Source organism: Mesoplodon mirus, assembly GCF_964341445.2.
Source record: "Mesoplodon mirus genome assembly, chromosome: 15".
Lineage (NCBI taxonomy): Eukaryota > Metazoa > Chordata > Mammalia > Artiodactyla > Ziphiidae > Mesoplodon > Mesoplodon mirus.
In genome coordinates this window covers 56,439,285-56,451,827 of record NC_138991.1, presented here as the reverse complement: position 1 = coordinate 56,451,827, position 12,543 = coordinate 56,439,285, and the positions used below count along the sequence as shown (strand labels likewise).

The following is a 12,543-nucleotide window of genomic DNA, read 5'->3' as shown; positions in this document are numbered from 1 at the left end:
GTCCCTTCCCAGTAGCCCTTGGCCAGGTGGGAGCACAGCAGGTATTGAACCCTGGGCTGCTAGGAGGTGGAAGGGGTAGGAGAAGACTTGGCCAATAATAGCTAATAATAATAGCAGCTAATACTTACTTAGTGGCTGCTTAGTATCAGGCACTATCTAAGCAATCTATACATATTAACATACTTAATCCCTGCAATATTAATGCCATGGGAGGTAGGGTAGGTGCAATGATTATCCATCACTTTACAGGCGAAGAAACTGAGGCACAGAGAGGGGAAGTACGTTGCTAGCCAGGAAGAGGTTGGGCTGGGATTCAAACCCAGGGAGTCCAGCCACTGCCTCTCGGTTATAGGAAGGGCTGACGTTGGGCAGCAGAGGAGCTGCTCAGGGCCGGGGGGGCAGCCACAGGGGTTCCCACCTACAGTTAAGCTCAGGTCCCCACTAGGGTGCCAGTCTGCAGTTCTAATACTGGCCACTAGATGGCAGGGCCACCCAGGCAGTGGTGGTCCGCTGGGCAGAGAGGGACAGAGGGACATCAGAGTATCCTGCCTATGGGGTGGGCAGCCCCGACCCAGCCACCTTACCTCCAGCTCCCCGGAGAAGTCAGGCATCCGGGGCCTGCTGTGGTTGCGGAGGGTCAGGCTGAGGTGCAGGCTGTGGTCTGGGTCTGGGGCGAGGCCCAGCTGGCATTTGGAGTGTAGCAGAAGCCCACCGCTGCCCAAGGTGTGCTCCCCGGAGACCGAGAGGGCCTGGAATGAAAGGGTGGGGTGTCAGTGGTCAGGGAGGCGCAGGAGCACAGCTTCCTCTCCCTATGCCGTGGTCCAGGCTACTATCCCTCATGCCAGGACTGTCACAATAGCCTATCAGCCTCCATTCCTGCCCCAGCCCACAGCCCCTCCTCCCCTTGGCAGCCAGACCAAGCTTTAAAAAAATGCAAATCAGACACTGTCCCCCCTGCTCAAAGCCTCTGCCTTCCCACTGCGCTTAGAGGAGAAGCCGGTCTCCTTGGCAGGTCCTATGGGTCTGCGTTATCTTCCTAACCTCGCCCTCTTGCTCTCTCTATAAGGGCCACCCTGTGTTCCTCAAACACTTTAAGCATGCTCCTGCCACAGGGCCTTTGCACTGGCTGTTCCCGCTGCAGTTTGCATTCGTCAGCAAGGCCCCCTGCAATCCCCTGTCCACTCTCCCTGCTTCATTCCTTCACAGCATTCACCACACCTGACTGCATATCATGCATCTTGTCTGTTTTTTCTTCTTCTACCCACTGGACTGTGAGCTTCAGGAGGGGAGGCACCTGGTCTGTCCCTTTCACCATCCTTGCTCCTGCACCTAGAACAGAGCCTGGCAGAGGTAAGGCCTACAAATGCTTTCTGAACGGATGAACAGATTGGGGGTTGGCAAACTAGGGCTCATGGGCCAAATCTGGCTCACTGCCTGTTCTTGTAGACAGATTTTTATTGGGAATGGCCATACCCATTCATTTACATGTCATCTATGGTGGCTTTCATGACACAATGCCAGAGTTGCAACAGAGACCATATGGTCTGCAAGACTTAAAATATTTACCATCTGGCTCTTCACAGAAAAAGTTTGACCCCTGGGATGTGGGGAATGGGAGGGTGGATGGATGAATGGATGGAGGGATGGGAGGGAGGGAGGGAGGGAGGATGGAAGGGAGGATGGGAGGGTGGGTAGATGGATGGATGGATGTTTGGATGGTTGAGAAGATGGGTGGGTGGGTGGGTGGTTGGGTGGAAGGAAGGGTGGAAAGAATGCAGGAAAGACCAATCAACCAGCTAACAAACTCGGGGGAATGCTGGGGGGATAGGGGTCCCAACACCTCCCCCTAACAATGATGACGAAAGCAGCAGCTTTTGTTTATGCGTTGAGCACTCCCCCAGTGTCACATCTTAAATTTCACAATCACCCTACATGCTGGAACCAAGTGCATCTTCCATCCTTCAGATGAAACACCGGATGTTCAGAGAGAAGAGCGCCCTGCCCAGGGTCGCCCAGTGGCGTGTGCAGAGCTGTGATGATGGCACCCAGCTCCCTCACTCACACCCCTGACCTGGGTGGGCACCCTCCTCTCTCCTCACCACCTGGGTCCCTGGGCCTTTCCCTGGGACAGACTCACCCTGGGCAGGTGGCAGAGCCCCAGATGCAGGGAATGGCGCAGCCAGTGGGCACAGTCCGTCTCCATGACTCCCTGGAAACTCTGCGTGGTGCAGGAGGCCGTGAGGACGCGCTCCAGTGTGGCCTCTGCACGGATCTTGTCCGGGCGGGACGGCTGGTGTCTCTGGAAGGAGAAGGCACCATGGGATGGGGGTTCGTCCCGGAAGAGAGAGTGCCCATGGCCAGCGGCAGTCAGGAGACCCTCACGGGAGGAGGGCAGGTGCCAGAAATTCCACCATCAGAGCCCTGGTCAGCCCCACAGCAGCCGTTTACACTCCGAGCAGGACTTCTGTTGGGAGACTGAGGGGGGCTGGGCCTAAGGAGACCCAGAAGGGGCAAGGGGACTTCCAGGGCTAGCTGTCCCTGTCTCTCCATAGCCCATCAGGAGCCCCAGGCAGGCGGTGCTGCTGGAGAGACCTTGACCCTGACACCTCTGGAAACCTGACCTCCCGACCTCCCCCCACCCCTCCCCAGAAGCCCACTGGCGTCACCAGCTCCTTCCCCGTCTGCTCCCCAAGTGCTTGCCTCATGCTGGGCGCCTTGCCTTCCTTACCTCCCAGAGCTCTCACTACACTCCAGTCAGGGAAGGATTACTGCACCCATTTTACAGATGAGAAAACCAAGGTTCACAGTGGAGAAATGAGTTGCCCGCGATCCCCAGCACAACTAGCACTTATACCCAGGACCCTAGGGCCCCAGAGCCAGGCACTTCCTGAAGCAGGTGGGGACCCCCAGCCCCCCAGGCCTCACCTCACACGTCAGGTTCTGCTGCACCCGGCGTCCGTCCCAAGACAGATCGAGCCACTCGCTGAACACAGCTGGGGTCTGTATTAAGGCCCCACAGGCCCTGAGGGTGCCCAGGCCCCAGGCGTCCTGGAGCTGAAGAGGATGGAGGACGTGACTGGGGGGAGCGGGGGCAACACAGGGCTCAGAGTTAGCGAAAGGCCTGTGCCTGATCAGCAGGGCAGCCAGTGCCTACCTGCCCCGGGGAGGTGGCCACGCAGCCATCCCAGGAGGTGCCGTGCGCCAAGGACCTGTCGGCCCAGGTGAGCTGCAAAGTCGCAGGCTGCCCTCCATTCCAGGCAAGCTGTACCTGCAAGGAGATGGGGCCAGTGGCGGGCGGAGGAGAGAGATGGGGAGTAGAGATGGTGCCTCCTCTTGCGGCTCGTGTTTGTAAGAGCTTAGAGCCACGCTCAGGCTGGGAGGCCAGAGGCGGTTAGATGGAAAACGCCTCATTCTCAGCACCCAGACTCATCATTCCCAAAGACAGAATGAAATCTGAGTTGCTCACTGGGGTTTGTGGGGCTGCTGTGGACTGACTCACATCACCCCACCAGTTCATATGTTGAAGCCCTAATCCCCAGTGTGAGAGCATCAGGAGGTGGGGCCGTTGGGAGGTGATTAGGGTTGATGAGGTTTGGGGCGGGGGGGTCACAATGGAATTAGTGTCTTTGTAAGAAGGACCCCAGAGAGCTCCCTCCCCAACACGTGAGGACACAGTGAGATGGCTGCAGGCCAGGAAGAGAGCTCTCACCAGACCCGGACAGTGCTGGCACCTTGATCTTGGACTTCTAGCCTCCAGAAGTGTGAGAAATAAATGTCTGTGCTTTAAGCCACGCACCTGTACTATTTTGCTGTGGCAGCCCGAGCCAAGAGGGGGGCCCTGCGTGGTCTGCCCCTCACCTGACCTCATCTCCCCCCTCCCCTGCCCCCGCCCCATCGTGTCCTTGGTTCTGGTCTTCATTGCCTCTGGCTCTTCCTGAAGCACCCAGCCCGTTCCCACCTCGGGGCCTTTTCGCTTGCTGTTCCTTCTGCCTGGACTGTGCTGCTTCTCCAGCTTGTCACAGACAGCTCCTCCTCATCTGCGGATCCTCAGCGGACAAACCACCTCCTCCAGGAAGCCCTCGCTGTCCACCCCATCTAAAGTAGCCCCCCCCCACTCCAATGTGTCTCTCTCTTAGCACCCTCCTTACTTTCTTTATGGTGCTTACCACAACTCTTAATTTCTTTATTCATTCATTTGCTTGAGTTTTGGTCTTTTTGCCTGTTTTGCCTGGCACACACTGGCCTACTGTCTTCCATTTCACAGAAGAAAAAAACTGAGGCTTAGGGAGGTGCTGTGAGCTGCCCAAGGCCTCCCAGTCAGATGCAGAGTCCAGCTGCCCTGCTCAAACCACTGCAGTGACTGACTAAACAAATGAGCACTTCAGTGATGAACTGGACATGCTTGTAACTGTTTCTCTCACTAAAATGTGAGCTTTATCAATGCAGGGACTGTGTCTGTACCTCAACACTGCCTGGCACACAGTAGGTGCTTAATAAGGTACCGATGAAGGAATGAATGAATGAAGGTCCCTTTGGGGTTCAAAGCTTCAGGAATCTGTGATTCCAGAGATGTCCTTGTCTCTGATGAACAAATGGGATCCTCCTCCCCCACACATGGTCCTAGATGCCCCACCCGTGGGCTCAGCCACGCAGCTCACCAACCCCCAAGACCCCTACACCCAGGGCCCCTCGGATGCTCCCTGCTCACCTGCCAGCTCTGCCTGCCACCCCTGCTCTCAGCAAAGCCACTGGCCTCGGCCCGCCACCAGGAGAGGCTGAAAGGGTGAGCCAGGGCCAGGTGGGCGGCCAGCTCGCCCTTCCCCAGCCGAAGAGAGGAGGACAGCACCACCTGGGGAGGGGACAGGCTGAGGGGGAGGGCTCCCCCAGAGAGGCCAACCCCCTCCCCACCACCCAGTGCAGGCAACCTTCTTCATCAAGGTCACGGGAGTGAGGGCTGCTGGCCCAGCACTGTGGGAGGCCCTCCGAGAGCTTCAGCCCATTTTGCAGAGGAGTAAGTTGAGGCTTGGAGAGAAGCAGATGGGGACAAGCATATGACAAAGATGGGACTGGGAGTCACACATGTGGTGGCTGGAGGCATTTCATGGGTTCAAATCCCAGCCCTGCCTTCCAGTAGCTCCGTGACTCTGGGCAAGACCCCATGCCTCTCTGAGCTTCAGTTTTATCTTCTAGAAATGGGGCTGATGTGCCTGGCACACAAGAGGCCTGCAGTATGTGTCAGCCACTGGTCTTCCTGTCCCAGGTGGTGCTGGGACCCAGGTTTCCTCCTCCCACCCAGTGCCCTTCTGATGGTCCCTTGGGGACTGGGGCCCAGCCCCATTGTCTCTGTAAGCCTCCTCGGGCAGGGCAGGGCCCCAAGTGCACCTCTCAGGCCACAGGGTGGGCTTCGCAGGTATCCTTCCAGCGCTGATGCCTACCTGGTTTTTGCCATCCCAGCCCACAACCAGGTCATCATGGTGGCTGCGTCGCGAATGCTCGGAGGCCAGGTGGAGGCTGCAGTGCCGAGGCAGGGGGAGCGGCAGCAGGTGGGTGAGCTCCACTGGAGGCGGGGACACAGGGAGGGGCAGGAACATGAGCTGAGGACATCGGCTTGAGGCCGAGAGGGTATAGGGGGCCACTTTGGGGCCACACGCTCAGGTAATCTGCACAAAATTCAAAAGCTACACCTTCACTTGGTCCCCATACCACTCAGTATAGTCCCTCAGTGTCCCCGTGAGAACCCCAAATCTCTATTCCTGCAACGAGGCTTTGTACCTCCTCCATCAAGAGGTGGAATTTGTTTCCCTGGCCCTTGAACCTGGGTTGGCCTTGTGATTTGCTTGTAGAATTTGGTGAAGTTGACACTGGCAAACCCCAGCCTAGGCCTAAAGAGTCCTCAGCTTCCACTGGCTCTCTGGGATCCCTGCCCGGCCACTGTGAGAACAAACCCAGGCTGGCCTGCTGGATGGTGACACCACACAGACGAGAACCTGAATGTTTCAGTCGAGGCTGTCCCAGACTAGCTGACAGGCAGCCAGCCCCCGAACACGTTAGAAAGCCCAGCCAAGATCAGCAGCACCACCTACCCAACTTGGGGCTGACTTTGATGCGTGAGTAAGACCAGAAGAGCTGCCCAGCTGACCCACAGGCCCATGAGCAGTGATAAATGCTTATTACTGTAAGTCACTGAGTTTGGGGTCATTTGTTACACAGCAATAGCTGACTGATACAGTCTCCTTCTTGTATCACTCTCAGGTCCCTCACACTCATGGTTGCCCAGGCCTCTTTGAATGTCCCACACCTACCTGGCCACACTCACCTGCCCTATGCTCTCATTCCACCTTGGGGTGTGACACAGGTGGTACCTGCATAGCTGAGGCCTCACAGCAGACAGTCACCTTGCCCTAGATTTTCTTCCTTCATCCCTTAAGGCTGAGTCCAGCTGCCCTGACCTCCTGCACCACTTGATCCCATCCTATGAGGCCACCAACTGGTCCTGCCTTCCTAGACCCCCAGAGCAGGAGTCCACCCAAGACCCCATTGCAGACAACGGCCACCATGCTGCCCTCTGAGCCCTCTGGAAGGGGTGCTGCCTGTCCCCACACAGACTCTGGGGAGCTGTGCCCAGAGACGGCGGCACTAGCTGGTTCTCAAGGCATCATCTGGTCACCAGTCCAGGGAGCACTGGCCACATTTGCATGCCACATGCAGAGCCACACCCCTCATTCCCTCCACCCCTGACCTGCTGGCTCCTATGCTCTGTAACCACATGGCAGGGTCCACGGACTGCTCAGCTCACCCATGGGCCCCCGAGCATGCACACGTTCACACATGCACACAAGGGCATACACATACCATCTTGGCATGCTGAGGATCTTCTCATTTCCTCTGCCTTGCAGGGCACATGTGTGGCAACCGTGACCATGGGGAACTCCACTGGGCCACTCAGCAAGCCGTGCCCCCGGGGCCAGGTTCTGCACCATGTTTCCCGCTTGGCAGGCCAGCAGGTCGGGCTCTGCTCGGTGTAAGGGGGCTCCTCAAACACTAACTGACAGTCTGTGTGTCTGCACAGCCCCTTGGGGACGGGGTTGTTTCCTGGAGGGCCTCAGGGGTCACGGGTGCCACCGTTGGGGTTGCACTCACCTCCCCTGCCAACCTTCAGTCTGTCAGCCTCAGCTCTGAAGCCTCTCAGGGATGCTCAGAGTTGGCACACCTTCCACGCCCTGGCCCTACCCTCCTGTCTTAACACACTCAGGTAAAACCCCAACTCCTTGTCGGGGCCTGGGATCCTGTGTGACCTGGCTCCCCTGACCTCTCCCACCTCATCTCCCCCCTGCTCCTCCCTTCAGTCCACGCCAGCCACACTGGCCTTGCTGTTGTTGCTCCGGCCACAAAGCTTGTTCCCACCCCAGGGCCTTTGCACCTGCTGTTCCTTCTGCCTGCAATGATCTCCCCAGAGCTTCGCCTTCTTGTCACTTGGGGCTCAGCTTAAACATCACCTCCTGAGACAGGCCTTCCCCGACCACCCCACCTGGATGATCTCCAGGCCCCCAAACCAAGCCCTGCTTGTTTTCTCAGCCCTTCTCTCTAGGAGACACCCTGGCGTTATCTTGTTCAGTATGTGTCCCTGCTCACAGCCTGCCTCCCTGAAGGCAGAGACCTGGGCCATCTTATTTCCCAGTGGATCCCCAGCACCTGGAACAGCACCTGGGATAAGCAGGTGCTCAATGATGGTGCTCTGAGTGAGTGGGTGAATGGGCCACCCCTGCTGCAGCTGCTGGGAGACTCACCCTGCAGGCTGAGGGTCCCGGTGGGCTTGAGGAAGGGCCCGGAGAGGCTCCCGTTGATGGCCATCTCCTGGCCGTCCCACAGCACCACGTGGTGCAGGACACGGGTGCCACGGGCTCGCTCATATGAGGTCTGCAGGACCAGCTCCCCAGGAATGGTGTGGAGCTGGAAGAGAAAGATGGAGCTGGGTCACAGGGGAACCCGGCCCATGTTCCCGCTGAGGGTAGGAAAGGAGAGAAGCTTTCAGAAGAGGAAACACAAGAAACAAAGTTCTAACAGTTTACTGGGCTGGGCAGATACTGTAAGGGAGGGGGTGGAAGGGGTGTGACATAGGAGACCGAAGCCCCCTGTAAAGAGGACAGCCGCCTCTCAGCTCCACTTCCAAGCTGTGTGGCCTTGGGCCAGTTTCCCAACCTCTCTGGGCCTCATTTCCTTGCGTATAAAATGGGGTAAGAATAACAGTGCCTACTTCAGTGATATAATGGGTGTGATGTGCTCAGCCCAGGGCTGGACCCATGGACAATGCCATGTGGGGCTGCTGCAGCTGGTAGTAGGATTTCTCAAACATTTAGTGAGCATGTATTATGTCCTTGACCCAGTGCTGGGGGTTGGAGTACAAAGATAACCAAGACTGGCCCTGGCCCTTCAGGGGGCTCCAGGCTGGTGGGGAGACAGTCACAGAGACAGAAAATGGTGGGACAAGGTGACAAGAGTAGCCACGAAAGAGAGGGACAAAGGAACACAAAGAAAATAAGTGGACAAAACAGGGAAGGGCATTCTAGGCAGAAGGAACAGCCTGTGCAAAGGCTCAGCAAGGAGCACTCTCCCTGCTGGTGGGTGCCACAGGTCGAGGGGACTTTTGGTGGGACGAGGAGAACTGACTCTTAAATGTCTCTAAATCCCATCACTACTGCCCCCACCTCGGTCCAAGACATCATCGTTCTGGCCCTGCTCACTGGCTTCTTCACTGTTGTCTCTGCTGTCCCCTGTAGGTCCCTCCCCACACAGCAGCCAGAGGAATCTGAAAGCATCCCTTGGATAGTGTCCTCAAAAGGCGTCCAATTTCAGAGAGAATAAACTCCAAACTCCTCCCTGTGACCTGACACGCCCTGCATGACTGGCTTCCCACTGCTGCCCCCCATTTCCCCCCACTTACTCTGCTCCAGCCCAGTGGCCATTCCTCAAACATGCCAAATTCATTCCTGCCCAGGCCTTTGCACGTCTTGTTCCCTCTGCCTGGAATGCTCTTTCATTATATATTTTCTTTTCTTCTTTTCTTTAACATCTTTATTGGAGTATAATTCCTTTACAATGGTGTGTTAGTTTCTGCTTTATAACAAAGTGAATCAGCTATACATATACATATATCCCCATATCTCCTCTCTCTTGCGTCTCCCTCCCACCCTCCCTATCCCACCCCTCTAGGTGATCACAGAGCACCGAGCTGATCTCCCTGTGCTATGCAGCTGCTTCCCACTAGCTATCTATTTTACATTTGGTTGTGTATATATGTCCATGCCACTCTCTCACTTCGTCCCAGCTTACCCTTCCCCCTCCCAGTGTCCTCAAGTCCATTCTCTACGTCTGCGTCTTTCTTCCTGTCCTGCCCCTAGGTTCATCAGAACATTTTTTTTTTAGATTCCATATATATGTATTAGCATACGGTATTTGTTTTCCTCTTTCTGACTTACTTCACTCTGTATGACAGACTCTAGGTCCATCTACCTCACTACAAATAACTCAATTTCTTTTTATGGCTGAGTAATATTCCATTGTATATACATGCCACATCTTCTTTATCCATTCATCTGTCGATGGACACTTAGGTTGCTTCCATCTCCTGGATATTGTAAATAGAGCTGCAATGAACACTGTGGTACATGACTCTTTTTGAATTATGGTTTTCTCAGGGTATATGCCCAGGAGTGGGATTGCTGGGTCATATGGGAGTTCTATTTTTAGTTTTCTAAGGAACCTCCATACTGTTCTCCATAGTGGCTGTATCAATTTACATTCCCACCAACAGTGCAAGAGGGTTCCCTTTTCTCCACACCCTCTCCAGCATTTATTGATTGTAGACTTTCTGATGATGGCCATTCTGACTGGTGTGAGGTGATACTCATTGTAGTTTTGATTTGCATTTCTCTAATGATTAGTGATGTGGAGCATCCTTTCATGTGTTTGCTGGCAATCTGTATATCTTCTTTTCACCAGATTTTCAAATGGCTGATATTTGCTTGTCATCTCCGGCTAGCTCAAATGTCATCTCCTTAGTGGGGCCTTTCCTGGCCACCTAAATAGCTCCCCAGTAATTCCCACTCATATCACCCCATTTTGTTTTTTCTATAGTATGTATCATCATCTGGTATATTTTCTTATTTGATTTTTTTGTTGGTCAATATCCCCACTAGACTGTACACTTGATGAGAGGAAGGACTCATCAACCCTGTTCTAGGCAACATCCCCAGTTTCTGGAATAGTGTCTGGTCTGGCACCTGGTAGATGCTCAATAAATAATGTGGAAGGAAGGAAGGAATGAAGGAAGGAAGGAAGGAAGAAAGAAAGGGAGGGAGGGAGGGAGGGAGGAGGGAGGGGGAGGGAGGGAGGGAGGGAAGGAGGGAGGATGGATGGGTACAGAGGCCAGCTGAGAATCCATTCCAGCAAATTTTGCCCATATCACAGCTCTGCCTGCATTGGATCCTCCCAGGAACCGGGACAATTCCTCTTTTCTCAAAGGGCTGCCCCAGGAGCCTCCCAGCCTGCCCTAGCCCTGGCTCTGGCCTCCTCCACGCACCTGGGGGAAGGTCTGTTCCAGCGTGATGATGTTGGTCAGACTGTTCTTAGCAGCCACCAGCCTGGAGCCAACGTGGAAATGATGCTCCTCCACCATCAAGGCAAATGTGCTCTCGGCTCCACCCTCAGAGTACCGTAGCTGGGCCAGAAGAAAAGCAAGTCAGGTCTCGTCATCCAAGTCTCTGACGGAGCACCGAGCACGATGCCGGCTCCACACTGTAAGCAAGCTCTGCCTCCCAAAGCCCCGGGCCCGAAAGACGCACAGCTCCCTGGACGGGACAAGCTGATGACATGAGGGTCCTGAGCCTCAGTTTAGACCACAGGTGTGGCCATGACAACAATCTCCCTGTGCCCTTCATGCTGTAACACTGACTTGTAGACAGCTACCAGCCTGGGGCGGGCAGGCAAGAATTCTAATTGTATTACCATTGTGAACAGCAGGGGGCAGTCTACTGCAGAGGACGACGCACAAGCATTGCATTAAACAGACCAGGGCCCCAATTCGGGCTCTAGCAGGTATGGGATGAATGACCTCTAGCTAGTTCCATAACCACCTTCACTTTCTTATCAGATAAATTGGGATAATTACCTACTTTATTAATGGGTTGATATGAAAACTATATGAAATAATGTACTAACTTCCAGGCTGGCTGAATAGCAGAATCACTTAGGGCACCTGCCAAAAATATAGATTCTGGGCCCCCACCCAAGACCTGTAAAAACAGAGCCTCTGGAAACTGGGTCAAGAGCTGGTATTCTTAAGAGCTCTCCAGAAGCATCATTAATTTAGTGATGCCCCTGTCAATAATGTTCAACCTGAATCATGTCTCACACAAACAATCTGACAAATTCAAATGGGGGATTTTTGCAGAACAACTGCCTGAACACTGCAATCGTCAGTGCAGGAGTTCTTTTAAAAACTTAACTATAGCGTATTTACAATATTGTGTTAGTTTCAGGTATACAGCTTCAGATTCTTTTCCATTATAGGTTATTACAAGATACTGAATACAGTTCCCTGTGCTACACAGTAAATCCTTGTTGTTCAATGCAGGAGTTCTTCTTTAATGTGGTTAATGACAATGAAATGCTTAGGGGGAAGTATATCAATATCAGCAACTTACTTTGAAATGCATCAAAAATTAAGAAGGATGGAGAACTATGTGATAAAGTAGAGCGAGATATGAATGAAAAAAACCTAGGTGATGGGTACGTGGGTGTTCGCTATAAAATTGTTTTAATTTTTCAGTGTCTGAAAAGTGTAATAATAAAATGTAGGTGGTGGGAAGGGAATTTCTAGATCAGGGATCAGTCTTTGGGCCAAATTTGGCCCACTGCCTGATTTTGTAAATAAAGTTTTATTGGAACACGACCACGCCCATTTATGTACATATTGCCTATCGCTGCTCTTTTGTTACAGTGGTAGCAGTTGCAACAGAGAGGGTGTTGGGTGTAAAGGCTAAAATGTTTAGTATCTGGCCCTTTACGGTAGAAGTTTGCAGACCTCTGTTCTAGATTAAGAGACTAAAGAGATTTCAGATTAAGAAACAACTGAACACCCTGGATGATCCTGAACTGCATTCTGGATTTAAAACAAACAAAACAAAACCGCTTGAAAGAACATTATCGCAAAAGAATGACTGTGACAACTGGGAAATTTTATGACGAACCATATATTCAATAATGGTATTATGTCACATGTTAAATTTCCTGAATTTTGTAATTCTGTTGTGCTATACAAGAAAATACCCTTGTTATAGGAAATACTCGCTGCAGTATTTAGGAGTAAAGAGATGCCTCCAGAAACAACTCAATATTAACTCACAATAATACAGAAAATACGTGTACGAATATACAAATGTATATAACATGTAAGTATAAATAGAAAGATGTGGTAAGATATTAACACTTGGTGATATAAGATAGATACCAGGGATGTATGTACAGCAGGATGACTACAGTTAA

The 12,543-nt window shown here is 53.2% G+C and overlaps 1 protein-coding gene across 1 annotated transcript in view; it reads right to left on the bottom strand.

Annotated features, from left to right (window-relative positions):
• Positions 1-12,543, bottom strand: part of LOC309816753 (uncharacterized protein) — a gene marked incomplete at its 5' end in the record, with an annotated part of 152,282 nt that overhangs the window by 12,846 nt on the left and 126,893 nt on the right. The window contains 8 exons of the mRNA XM_082644528.1: positions 585-749; positions 2,138-2,299; positions 2,926-3,054; positions 3,155-3,268; positions 4,709-4,849; positions 5,436-5,557; positions 7,788-7,950; positions 10,580-10,717. Coding sequence (XP_082500654.1) covers positions 585-749; positions 2,138-2,299; positions 2,926-3,054; positions 3,155-3,268; positions 4,709-4,849; positions 5,436-5,557; positions 7,788-7,950; positions 10,580-10,717 — 1,134 coding nt within the window. The remainder of the gene's footprint in view (positions 1-584; positions 750-2,137; positions 2,300-2,925; positions 3,055-3,154; positions 3,269-4,708; positions 4,850-5,435; positions 5,558-7,787; positions 7,951-10,579; positions 10,718-12,543) is intronic.